Source organism: Balaenoptera ricei, chromosome 1 (genome assembly GCF_028023285.1).
Source record: "Balaenoptera ricei isolate mBalRic1 chromosome 1, mBalRic1.hap2, whole genome shotgun sequence".
Classification (NCBI taxonomy): Eukaryota; Metazoa; Chordata; class Mammalia; order Artiodactyla; family Balaenopteridae; genus Balaenoptera; species Balaenoptera ricei.
In genome coordinates, this window is record NC_082639.1 from 101,178,692 (window position 1) to 101,192,928 (window position 14,237).

Below are 14,237 nucleotides of genomic sequence, written 5' to 3' on the forward strand. Positions count from 1 at the left end.
GGAGGGGAAAGTTAGGTCACACGGAAGAAAGAGGAGTCAGGAGTCTGAGAAGTATGACAGTTCTTATGGATCTGGAAAAAAGATGAGAAGATCTGTGTATGCTTAAGACCCAGACCAAATCAGTTAAGCTTGCTCATACCATGTAACTTTAATCTTTGAAAATTAAAATAGCCATATTAAGATTTAGAGAAAAAGCCCATCTACTTGAGGATAAAAATTTTAAGAACTGCTCAACAATGAGCTGGGTAATTAATAGATTAATGGAAGTACACTCAATTGAAGTTGGAAACATGATTCATAGAGGGTCTGGCCTACCTACGTGATTCTTCATCTGTCTCCTAAAGCTGGGCACAAGAGTGAACAAAGTAAACCGGAGCCAAAGATAGGAAAACTAGTAATTATCTCCAGCAGGGGGTATGCCTTGCTTCTTGTGCACAACAGAGATCAGTGGAGCAAAGGAACCTAGTGATATGAGGAGAGCAAAACTGAAGTCTAGGGCACTGGGTAAAGGAGAGGCATGTATGTGGGGAGAAACTGGGTTCGAGGGAAGCAATAAACCCAAGGAAAGTAGGCACACATAATGTTAATAGGGAAGGAGATAGAGTGAGCAATCATAATTGTTTGCAGGAGAAATGGAAAATCAAAGACGGATCATTTAAGAGCAGTAACAGCAGTGGTATAGGTTGGTATGTTTTTTAGAATACACACACACACACACACACACACACACACAATCCCTAAGGGTCTTGAGCCTGCTTAGTGGGAGAAAAGATTCGCCTATCAAATCAAATCCTCTTGCTCTTGCACTGTAGGCCAATGCTTCCTAAACCCTTCTGACCAAAACCCATGGTAAGAAATACATTTGATTCATAGTACACACACACACACACACACACAACTGAAACAGAAGTTTCACAAAACAATAATTAACCTTACTACATATGATAAAGTAAAACATAAAGTTAACATCAAATATTTGGTCATTATTTAAATACATTTAAAATTCCAAAATTAATACATAATATAAATATTAAAATTAGAAAAGAGTCAATGTAATGCAATGAGTGACCTTTCCTGTTCATAAATTAATTCCAGTCTGGAACACACAAGGACAATGTTACTACGTACTTATTAGGTTCACTATAGAGTCTTGCACTCTTTTGCTTTATATTGGGTCAGGGTTGAAAACCCTAGATGAAACAATAAGTTGTTGTGAACAGTAAAAATAGTACCATACTCATTCTACTTAGTAATGGAAATTCTTTGGTCTTAATACAAAATGATGGTTAGCAATATCATTCATAATCACTTCAGAGTAAATTAAGAACTAAGGTGTAAGAATTCATTTTGTTCTTGGAATCCATATTGAACTCAGTTATTGATGCAGGGCAAATGGATCTTTTAGCTAAATGTTTTTCTTTAATGTTTTAAACTTCCCTTCAGGAAAATAATAATTAAAAGTTTGGAGACAGAGATGAGATTTTACAATATCTCTACATTTTATTTTGTTCAAATTTTCTTTAATGATAAGGCTCTCTTCCAGATGTAGCAACATGTTTGAAAGAGTAAAAGAGTACAAGTATTACTTGCCATAACAATGTTTTGGAACCCTTAGACATATAGCTTCAAATTTAGTTCACTAGGTTGCCAAAAATATCAGTTAAATATGCAAATTTTGCTATTCAAAAATACTGGAAAACACCTGCCAAACGAGAATGTTTTTCAACTAGAAAAATTCTAGATTCGCACAATCTGCTTAGCTCCTTACCTCTTAACAATTATCAAACTCTGCTGTGACACAGTAAATGGGTATAATTAGCTCTGAATAAAACATTTTTAAAACTTGGCTACTCAGCAAGTCTCCTTTATAATAATTAATAATTTTCAATATTTTTCAATACACCCAAGAGATTCAGAGGGTTTTCAGCACATACCAAAGCTTTGTATACGTAAAACAGTGATTCCAAAGAGCACTCTAAGCCCTTAGAACAAATGGGACAGAAAGAGAGCCCAGCAATGACCTGCTGGGCAGTGTGCTCATTCATGCCCAGCCTACTGCTTCTGCTGGAGGGAAAGCTTCAAGGAGACCAGTAGTCTGGCTGCCCTGGACATTCAGAAGAAAGCAGGAGGATGTCTGCACTGTAAGTTGTGCTGTTTTGACTACTGTCTGTATGTCCATCTCTGTCTCTGTCTGTCTCTCTGTCTCTGTGTCTCTGTCTGTGTCTGTCTCTCTGTCTCTGTCACTCTCCCTCCCTCCCTCTGCTTGAGTGTTGGAAGGGTGCTTTGAGGAAATACTCAGTAAAACATAAGTGTGGACCTTTGGGGGAAAAAAAGCACTATTATCAGTAGCTTCAAACAATGTTTAAAATAACTCCTCTATGTTTTCTAATCATATTTGCTATTCCACTACTTACAATTACTTCAAAAATTTTTCCCAGTTTAACTTATGAGGATCAACAATTCCTTTTCTATAAATATGCCCATACAGTTGGAGCTAAAGTTAAACAACACAAGAAAATCTTCCTTATTAATTATCTTGCTACCATATGTGACAAACTAAAAGCATAGTGAAACTTAAATCAGTGATCCCAACAATTTGGACTGTAAAGTCTGCATCAAACGGTAGCCACCTTATAAGCATTGTTGAATGTCCCATAATGATACAGAATAGAGGTATGTCAACACGAAGAGGCGCAATTTTCAATTTTCCACTGACTAATCACCAAACATCATAAACATAACACCCATGCATTCTAGACAAAGACTTTTTTCAAGAAATATGTAGCCATTTTTCTCTTATGCCACTGATATGTAACAAAATAAAACAATAATGCATCTTTCTCAGGAATGGTCCTTAAAAGGGAAATTGAGATAATTTTATATTCTTTTCTTTCTTTGAAAATATATATTTTTAAAAAATTTTATTAATTTTTGGCTGCGTTGGGTCTTCGTCGCTGCGTGCGGTCTTTCTCTAGTTGCGGCGAGCGGGGGCTGCTCTTCGTTGCGGTGCGCGGGCTTCTCATTGCAGTGGCTTCTCTCGTTGCCGAGCCTGGGCTCTAGGCGCACGGGCTTCAGTAGTTGCGGCTCGTGGGCTCTAGAGCGCAGGCTCAGTAGTTGTGGCGCACGGGCTTAGCTGCTCCGCGGCATGTGGGATCTTCCCAGACCAGAGACTGAACCCGTGTCCCCTGCATTGGCAGGCGGATTCTTAATCACTGCACCACCAGGGAAGTCCTCTTTGAAAATATTTTAAAAGGCTTATTGAAAAGTCCAGTATGCTGTTTCCAAGAATCTTTTCAATTTTAAAGATTTTAATTTTCATTTGCAACATTAATACAAATATATGTCACTTTAGTCAGGTTTTGCACATTTGATAAACCCATTTTTAAAGTCTTACACTTTTTCTCAAGTCACCATTTCCTCAACATTTTTGTACTTCTAGATGCAGCTATTGAACATGCCTCTGTATTTTTTCTACTACATGCTTTCTTCTCCTAATGATTAAACAGTACATTTAAAGGGTACATTGATCTAGTTTCTTTTTAAATAACAATTATCATTGAACTCTTAAAAACATCACACTTGAAGAATGCATTTAAAGTTAAAAAATAAAACCTAGTTAGATAGCTTCTCACCATTTTTACCAACCGTTCTGCTCAACCTTGAATTATGTTAATATAAATTAACTGTGCAATAACCATTGCATTACAGTCATCACCAAACTGACCATCACTCTAATTCACATAATGCTGCTCTTTTGTTCCATGTTATCCCTTACAGTTTAAGTAGGAACCAGGGAAAAGGTGATTTTGCAGTAAATACTGTTGTAAACCAGGCTGTGTCGTTTCCTCCCAGCAGGCCCTAACATCATCAGCCTTAACAGACTCTTGTTTAATCAGAGTATCAAAGAATACAGATAAATATTTAAATACAAAATTATGCTTCATATTGCTAAGTAACCAACTCAAAAATATCCTAGACAGCCAGAGTTTTTTGTTTTTTTAACTCAAATGGAAAAAAAGAAAGAAAAAAAAGCACATATCTTTTAAGTAGCAGCAAGAACAAATCTCACACACACCTCCATCTGTCCTATATCTTAACATCCACACAGAAAAAAATCCACAAATATGCCACTTCTATGAATTTAAACTTCGAAGAAAAACTAATAATTGTCCTCCATGCCCCCTGTTGTAAACATTTATCTCTGCTATGAAAATCATGAAAGTCAGAAATCTAACTTAAAGAAATAGAGCATAAATATTACTTATAACTAATATAAATGGATTAATACTGCCTGAACTGAATGTTAAAGTTATGTTTTCAGGCTGCTAACCAGGAATCTAAGATTTATAAGCAAAAAAATATCATAAATTTCCTCCTCAAAAATATAAGGTGTGCTTTTCGGCCGGAACCGCCATCTTCCAGTAATTCGCCAAAATGACCAACACAAAGGGAAAGAGGAGGGGCACCCGCTACATGTTCTCTAGGCCTTTTAGAAAACATGGAGTTGTTCCTTTGGCCACATACATGCGAATCTACAAGAAAGGTGATATTGTAGATATCAAGGGAATGGGCACTGTTCAAAAAGGAATGCCCCACAAGTGTTACCATGGCAAAACTGGGAGAGTCTACAATGTTGCCCAGCATGCTGTTGGCATCATTGTAAACAAACAAGTTAAGGGCAAGATTCTTGCCAAGAGAATTAATGTGCGTATCGAGCATATTAAGCACTCTAAGAGCCGAGATAGCTTCCTGAAACGGGTGAAGGAAAATGATCAGAAAAAGAAGGAAGCCAAAGAGAAAGGTACTTAGGTTCAGCTGAAGCGCCAGCCTGCTCCACCCAGAGAAGCACACTTCGTGAGAACCAATGGAAAGGAGCCTGAACTGTTGGAGCCCATTCCCTATGAATTCATGGCACGATGGGTGTAAAGAAAATAAAAGACCTGGACTGTGTAAAAAAATATATATATATATAAGGTGCAAGAGAAACATCTGGGATGGCTAGATGTGAAAAAGTTAAGTCCTTTAAATTTCTTCCTCTTATCTCACCATTATTTAATCCTTCAATCTTATAACCTGCTATAATGCCCCTGAAGTGAAGAAAAACTTCATGTTTCGTTTTCCTTGGGATAAAAATTGTTCACGCAATTCAAAGAGGAAAAAGATAAAAGATTCCATCCTGCCCAACCCTCTGGGAACCAGTGCAGGACACTCCTTCCAGTTTTGGCCTTTTATTCCACCTAGCTTTCAATGTCCCCACTTTCGCTGAGGCAAAAAGATTGCTGTTTAACTGGTTCAGTAAGGAATACTGAATGTTGAAAAATATTTTCACACATATTTTTGATTCTGACAGTGTACAAGTTAATCTATTTCTCTGTATCTCGGGTTCCAAACTAATGAAGGGAATGTATTCTAATTACTCTATATGAGAAACAGAGTATGAATGAAAAATTTTCAGATGTTTTAAGAAATGTACTAGAATTTAGAAGCAGGAGGTATAACTTTGAAGAACTATTTTATAAAAACTAAACTAACAAATCCAAGTACTTCAAAGAACACCCCTTAGAACAGGGTCAGCAGACTATGGCCTACCTGTGGGTCAAATGTGACCCAACATCTGTTTTTGGCCTCTGAGAATTTTACATTTTTAAATGGTTGAAAAAATAATCAAATAACTACATTTTGTGACATGTGAAAATGCTATGAAATCCAAAGTTCAACGTCCATAAATAAACTTTAACTGGACCTCAGTCCATACTCATTCATTTAAGTATCGTCTATGGCTCTTTTTTGGCAGAATTGGGTAGTTATGACAGACTGTATGGCTCACAAAGTCTAAAATATTTACTATCTAGCCCTTCAGAGAAAAAGTTTTCCACTCCCTGCCTTAGAAGATCATACACTTATTCTAATGATACTACAAATTAGGAAAATATTTTTGAAACTGCTTGTTTGAAAATGCCTTCAAAGCCGTAACACTTTCTTTTGAATCTCCTCAGTGGTGACAAACCTTCACCCTTTGAAGATGAAAATGAATTTTGGAAATGGCTAAGCCATTTGGAGCCAAGCTTGAATAAGTTGGTTATCAAGATGAATCAACCATTTATTGATAATCTAAATATATGGGAGGCTTTTTTTTTTTTTAAAGCACTATCTCTGACTTCTAAGAGCTAACAACCAAGTGAGGGGAAAGTCATATGCTTTCTTACCTTTGATTCAACGTAAACAGGTTCTACAGACAGTCCCCAACTTATGATGGCTCCAGTTAAAATTTTCTGACTTTACGATGGTACCAAAGTAATACACATTCAGTAGAAATTGTATTTTGAATTTTCATCTTTTCCTGGGCTAGTGATATGCAGTATGATACTCACGATGTTGGGCAGCGGCAGAGAGCCACAGCTCCCAGTAAGCCACAGGATCATGAGGGTGAAAAAGCGATACACTTACAGCCATTCTGTACATACAACCATTCTGTTTTCCATATACAGTACAGTATTCAATAAATTACATGAGATAATACACTGTATTATAAAATAGGCTTTGTGTTAGATGATTCTGCCTAACTGTGGGCTAATATAAGTGTTCTGAGCACATTTAAGATAGGCTAGGCTAAGCTACAAAGTTTGGTAGGTCAGATGTATTAAATGCATTTTCAACTTATGATATTTTCACCTTATTATGGGTTTTTCAGAATGTAACCCCATGGTAAGTTGAGGAAGATCCGAAAAGCCCATTTTAAAATAAAGTGTTGACTACCTCATGTGATTTACTGAATACTGTACTGAAAGTGAAAAACAGAATGGTCCTATGGGTACCGAATGGTTATAAGTGTATTGGCTGTTTATCCTTGTATCAATAATCATGTGGCTGGGGCTTCCCTGGTGGCACAGTGGTTGAGAATCTGCCTGCCAATGCAGGGGACACGGGTTCGAGCCCTGGTCTGGGAAGATCCCACATGCCGCGGAGCAACTAGGCCCGTGAGCCACAATTGCTGAGCCTGCATGTCTGGAGCCTGTGGTCAGCAACAGGAGAGGTCGCGATAGTGAGAGGCCCGCGCACCGCGATGAAGAGTGGCCCCCACTTGCCGCAACTAGAGAAAGCCCTCGCACAGAAACGAAGACCCAACACAGCCAAAAAATAATAAATAAATAAAATTTAAAAAAATAATAATAATAATCATGTGGCTGACTGGGAGGTTGACTCCTTGCCTCTGCCCAGCATTAGGAGAGAGCATCACACCGCATACTGCTAGCCCAGGAAAAGATCAAAATTCAAAATTCGAAGTACAGTTTCTACTGAGTACATACCAATTTTGCACCATTGTAAAGTCGAAAAATCAGAAGCGGAACCATCTTAAGTTGGGGCCCATCTATTATAAGCATGGAAGTAGAAAGTACAGAGGAGGAAAAAGAATTCTATCATAAAGCCAGAAGATGTACTTTCTTGATTGGCTGTGAATTTGCTATAAAGTTTTTTTTTTTTTTCTTACAAAGAGGTACTCCAATAGTAGTTTGGGCAATACACTTTGGGAATAAATGAGTGACTCCCAGTGAAATTTTAAAAGAACAGGATTCATTTGGATGTAAAAGCTGTTTAATCTTCAATTAAAACCCATTTAATTTCTTTATAATCACAATTAATAAGAAAATTAGTATAAATGAATCCCTTCTATTCATACAAAGCAAATAATTTATCCTTGGCCCTCTTCTCTTCTAATTCCTTGTCTTCCCCCCAAACAATTTCATCTGCTCTTACGGCTTCAATTTCCACTTACTGGCTAACTCCGAAACCTGAATCCCCAATCTCGGCCTCTCTTCTGGGCTCTGGATCCTCTCTTGACATCTCTATCTGAATGCTCCATAGACACTTCCAACTCACCATGTTCAAAACTGAAACAATTATCTTCCCCTCACATTAAAAATTAAACCAAGTTCCTCTATCCACAGTTTCCCAAGCTGAGAAACTAAGTTTTTACTTTTCTGTTCACCTTCAAAGCCAATCACTTTTTAAGCCTTGTAATATCATCTGTCCTCTCCTCTTCATCTCTATTACTATTTTCCTACTCCAGGCCCTTATCCACTCTTATCTGGGCTATTTCAATAGCAACAGTCTTCTAACTTATCTCTCTACCTTTTGTCTCTCCATCCAATCCAGCCTCTATACCATACCACTACCATGTTATCTTTCCTAATTACTTAAAGTCCTTCGCTGGCTCTCCACTGTCTTTAGAATCAAGTCCAAAGTCCTCAGCATGATAAACAGGCTCTTCACCAAATGGCACCGCAGACTTCTTTTTTCTTTCTCTGAGTCATAACTTTTTACTTGCGTAAATCTGTATGTTGTTTTATAGTATATCCTGCACTTCAAAGTATTAAAACTACCTTTAACACCATATTCTATAGTGAAAGATTATGCCAAACTGGGCAAATCTTCATTATTTCAAATGATAGGCATTGAAATCCCACACTTACCTAATTTCTAGAAATTTCAGCAATCCTAACGTGATTGGCAACCAAGCTCTGCAATTTTATTTTTTTCAGCTTATTTCCAGGCACCACCTTCTTTAGTCCAACCCCACATCTCTATACACTCTGACTTTTAGTGACAATGTGGACTACAACACATTCCTCAAACATACCATATACTTTCACATGATATTCCTGGTTTTCATCCATATCTTCTGTTCCCTTCCCCAACTCAGCAAACTCCTATTCATCCTTTAAAGCCGAATTCAAATATGGTATCTTCTCACTAATCCTCCTCCCTACCATATACAGAATTATCTTCCCTCATCAATGGTCCCATTAACTCTATAACTATATCTCTGTTATAATTCTTATCACACTGAAATTGTAGGGACTTATTTACATGTCTAGTTATAAGCACCTTGAAGGCAGGGAAACATTTTCTTTTCTTGAATCTAACTTTAACTTATGGTCTGAGAACAAACATTTTAAACTTCTTATTAAAAAATAATCACCTCTTATAGTATTAAGATAATGCCATAATTGTAGTAACTGAGTGACTGAGGGCTTAGAAACAAAAAGAATCCCACATCATTCACCAGGAAAAAAAAATTCTCCTATATATAAAGTATAATTAAATTGTAGCTTGGATATGCCTTCATCTACACCTTGCAATACCAGTTTCTTTCTCTCTCTCTTTCTTTCCTTCTTTTTGAAGAATTTCTTTACAGAACTTTCTTTTAAATGCTTGTTGGATTTCATTTGTATCTCACTCACAGAATTTTACACCCAGTATAATGAAGAGGTTAAGATCAGGATTTCTGGAGCCCAACTGTCTGGTTTGAGTCCTACCTAGCTCTGGCACCTAGGCTGTTTGATATGGGAAAGTTATTCAACCTTTTTGTTTCTCAATGAGGAGATCATAATAATAACACCCCTCATGATGCTGTTGTAAGGATTAAATAAGATAATGCATGTAAAGAATTTAGAGCACTGCCTGGCCCAAAGAAGGTCCCAATAAATGCTGGTTGATGTTATTGTTAACATCAGTTTTAAAAACAGCTTATGTTAGGCCACTTGGTAAAGTGTAATCTCCTAGATGGAAGGAATTATATCCTGCCCATACATGAATATAATATAAGTGCTAAAACTGTGCCTTGGAATGTATTAGGTGCTCAATAAATAACGTGACTATAAGGCTTCAGTCCTCCAAGATCAACAAATTATAAATCACAGCAAAATTTATATATGGAGTACATGTTTGAAATTGGTGTTTCAAAGCATCCATCTTGCACTGAACTGTTGAAACATGTAAAGCTGTTAAAGCAACACAAAAATTACATTCACTAGAAACTTTCTCTCTACTCCTCCATTTAATTTGATCTTGGTATCCACTGGTCTAAAATTCTTGTCTATAATGTAAGACTTACTACAGATCATTTAAAACGTAATTTTCAGCTTTAGAAAAGTGCTTATTGTCACATCAGAAAAACTAATATTCTTCCTTTATATTTGCATTTTTAAAAAAATCTACTGCCACACTCAACACAAAAAAACTAATGAAAAGCCAAGAGACACAATTACTACATTTCCTGGTTTCTGCCTGGGAAATGACTTCAGAACACGCCTATAAGTATCCCTAGTCAAAGTCTGCTGGTTGCAATCTACTACTCTGTTTTTTCATTTCTGCTCTCCTGCTGCAACACCTCACACACATACCCAAAGAAAATAACGCACATGTCTATAATAAAGGCTGTACCCCCAAAATGCGGCTATATATTAATTTTGTTTTGGAGGACTTAAATCTTACAAAAGCAAATACAAGTCTGATTTGAAACAATACTCCCAGCTTACTTTACCAGGTAACTTAAACTACAACTATTTATCTAAAGCAAAGACATAGATTGACTGCTACCAAACTTCTTGGTAAACAATTCAGTAACAGTGTATCGATAATATATGCTCTTCTAGAAAAACTCATTAATCAGTTAAAAACGGACACTTCCAAAAATGGTGATTTGTGGAAAATGAGCTTAAGCAATTTATTTACACAGTAAACGAAGATGTAGGACTTTATCTAAAACACTGTAGGTGAATCACTAGCTTTAGGGTAAAGGTTTACAACGTGCCTACTATGTGCCTGGCACTTCGTAGCTGTTTTACAGAATATGCAATACCTAACACTTATAGAGTACTCTCACTCATCTCATCTGACCCTCAGAATACCCCCAAGTATGCATGAGCATCTCGATTTTACAGCTAAGGAAACGTAGGCCCAGAAAAGTCGACTTGACCGAGGAATCACATCTGGTATGTGGGTCCTGGCTGAGGCTCCAGCCCCTGACTCATATTCTGATCATCTTCTGCCATACTAGTTAGAATCTCTTAGATGTTCCAATGCCAGATTTTAAAATCAAAATCCTACTTGACAACTTTCACTACTGTGCTCGTCAGATTCTGTTAAGAATCAAAGCACAAAAAAGCAAAAATGTAAAGTCCGTCGTCTCAGCCTGTCGACGTTCAAGCGCCGTGGCTAATCCTGGAGAGAGCCCCGCGTTTCTTCCTGGATTCGGGGCGCTCCCTGCCTCTACCCCAGGACTGTCGAGCGGCCCCGAGCGCCACCTGGACGACGGTCCCCGCGCCCCGAGGGGAGCGGCGAGGAGACCCTCAGCCAGGCTCCGCCACAACCGCCGAGGCCGACGAGCGGGCTCCCAACGCGCGGCATCCGCTGGGCGCCGGGCCGCACGCTCGGGCGTCCCTCCAGGCCGGGGAGGTGCCGAAAGTGCGTGGCCGGCGCCGACACCTCCGCCGGCACGCTCCCGGGCTGCGGCCCGACGGCGCCCGACGCTCCGTGGCCCCGCTCCCGACACCCGGCGTACGACCCCCTCCGCCGCGAGGGTCTGAAGCCCCTGCCTCACACCCCGCCCGGGTGGCCCTGCCCCTACTTGCTCTCGTCCTCGACGCCGCCTCCGCGGCTGGGCTCCGAGGCTCTCGTCCTCCGCGCAGAAGCGCCCAGTCGCCTCGCTCCCACTCTGGGTGGGCTCCGGCCCGCCCCAACACGCCCGGCCGCAGGCCCCGCCCCGGCAAAGCCCTGTTCTTATTGGTTCCTGTTCCAACCCCTCACGGTCGGGCCCGCCCCCGGCACCGCCCGGGGACTGTCCAGAGGGGAACCGCCCCCTCTGGAGTTCGGCGTAGGGGCTAGAACCTTGCCCAGGACCTTGGGCGCCGAAGGGGTGCGGCCCCAGCAGGCAGGCTACCGGCGCCACTGTCGTCCGGCCGAGGGCCTCTAGCCAAAGCTCCTTCGCCGTCGCCGTGCCTGCCGTCCGACAGGCCCCACGGCGAAGGACCAGAACTTTACACGAAGGTTGACTCCTCACAACCACCCGCGAGAGAAAGCCTAATCAAGGAATCCAAATGGCACCTCACTCAAGGAAACCATAGAATTGTCTCCTGCCACCGGGCTCAGTAGTCCTGGTGTCTCCAGTGAAAGAGCAGCACCATTTCCCGGGCTGAGCTCAAGGAGGAAACAAACATTTCTCCGACAATTGTGGTACAGCGCCTACTTGAAACATACACAGATGCAAATGACGCTCCGGACACCTGAGGCTTGAAATCCCAGAGCAGGGGTGTCTTTGATACTCCCAGTGCCTGAGGTCGGCTCCCACGCCCTGTTGTGACACCCATGCTTAAGCGCTACGCCTGCAACACACTCATACTCAGGTATGTGCATGGCGCAGTGCCTACTGCGAGCAGCAGCCCAGTTTCACTAAGGCTGCGAGTCAAGGATGATTTGAGCCTGTTTCCCAGGCACTTGCTAACCACCCCACCCTGCCTCTGCCCGCCCGACTCCACCCTATCTCACCCCACCCCCACCAGAACCTCTTGGATTTGGTGATCAAACTCTCCCCACATCTGTTCGCATAGAGGTACCAAAATAGAAGACGGCCAGAAAGAGCAGTGTTTGGTTACACATCACAGATGACTGTCACAAGCCAACGTAGCCAAAGCAATAAAAGCTGCATATCCCAAACCACTGTGAAACCATGAGCCGTGGACAATGAAACAGGAAGTCTCTTCTGTGATGGGGGGGAAAAAGAGGAATGACAAGACATATTTTTAATCATGTCTCAATGAGGAAATAAATTTGTAGTAAATTTTGAACATTGATCTTTATGGACTCCTCCTGCTCACCACCAAAAAAACACTTATGTATTTAGAAAACTTCCCAAACAATTGTTTAAGATAAAATTTGGGGCTAGAATAGTGTGGCTTTGGAATTTATTTTAAAATTCAAATTTATTTCAAAGTTCAAACTTTGAATTCCAGGAGATTATATGACAAAATGAGCAGATCGAATTCCAAGTACCAAACTGGAAACCAAATCTGCATGGATTTAATAAATGAATTAACATGTATGTATTCTACTGCCCTCTCATGGGTAAGATGGAGATATACATAATGGTAGTTAATGCCTTTTAAAATCTGAGAATAGAAAGTTTAATTTGGCAATTTATATTATTTTGATGACAAAGAGGCCAAGGTAAAATAAAATCAGGTTTTCCAAGGGACTTACAAATACTCAGCAAACAGAACTTCAGCTTCAGAAACCAGGGAGAGCATTCTAACACCAGGGCTAGTACAAACATGCTGTTGGGATCACGCCTATGCTTATGGCTACCTGTACAGAATGTGGAAGCATGCAGGAATTTGCTTTTAATTTTTTTTCCATTTGAAACGTCATTACTTTCTGAGATGTTTCACAAAATGCTCTTTTTCACATTTGTATCTACTCATGCTATAACTTCTTGCTGTGAATAACTTGAGAGTAGAAGTGAAATCTTATTCTTTATACCTTTGCTGCCTAGAATAGTACCTGGTACTTTAGATGTTTGATCAGTAATTGTTTATTGAATAAGTGGAATGAAGTATCAGCCCAACCACTAGATGGCAGCACAACTGTATATGTATAGAAGTATGGTCTGGCTAATTGGATTGAATTCCACCTGACCTTGAGTAACAGGAATGTTTCTAAAAAGTTACATGTGTATCTTATTTTGGTAAGTGAAATCATTTAAAACGTACCACTACAGCTGACTATAACTTTATTGTCAATTATATCCTTAAAACTAAGAATCCTTTCGTAAGATAAATTCTCCATAAGTATAATAACTCATAATTACAGATTTTCTATTTTGGGGTACACCTGTTCTATTTTTGTCTAAGAAAGCCACCCTTCAGATGTATCCTGTCAAAAGGAGTTTTCAGAAGTCTAAGTGCCTATAGCAAGTTTCATTCTATAAACCAAAAGCCTACATTCTCCTTATATCAAATCATTTGCTTGTTTTTGTTTTTTTTTTAATATTTATTTATTTATTTGGCTGTGCCAGGTCTTAGTTGCAGCAAACAGGATATTTTAGTTGCAGTATGCAGGATCCAGTTCCCTGACCAGGGATTGCACCCGGGCCCCCTGCATTGGGAGTGCAGAGTCTTAACCACTGGACCACAAGGGAAGTCCCATCATTTGCTTGCATTTTTGCCCTGCCTTAATAACCGTTTTGCCTGGAAGTCATGGAGACTCAAGAGTCAGAAAAACCCAGGTCTCCATTGCTACCTCTCACTAGGTGCTTCCTTATGCAGCTTATTTTTTTTTTCAAAGGTCATTTCTTTTTTTAATTAAGGTATAGTTGATGTACACTACTATATGTTACAGGTGTACAGCATAGTGATTCATAATTTTTAAAGGTTATATTCCATTTACAGTTATTATAAAAA

General features: G+C 39.7%; 2 protein-coding genes across 3 annotated transcripts in view; one reads left to right on the top strand and one right to left on the bottom strand.

Moving 5' to 3' along the window:
• The window catches only part of DENND2C (DENN domain containing 2C), a 95,177-nt gene extending 83,622 nt beyond the window's left edge, over positions 1 to 11,555 (bottom strand). For both annotated transcript variants that reach the window (XM_059928507.1, XM_059928497.1), the window contains exon 1: positions 11,411 to 11,555. The gene's annotated coding sequence lies outside the window, so the exon portion shown is untranslated. The remainder of the gene's footprint in view (positions 1 to 11,410) is intronic.
• On the top strand, positions 4,411 to 4,958 carry LOC132351451 (large ribosomal subunit protein eL21-like). The gene has a single exon (XM_059901189.1). It carries the CDS (start codon positions 4,435 to 4,437, stop codon positions 4,807 to 4,809), a length of 375 nt encoding a protein of 124 aa, XP_059757172.1. The 5' UTR covers positions 4,411 to 4,434; the 3' UTR covers positions 4,810 to 4,958.
• Positions 11,556 to 14,237: the final 2,682 nt, after the last annotated feature.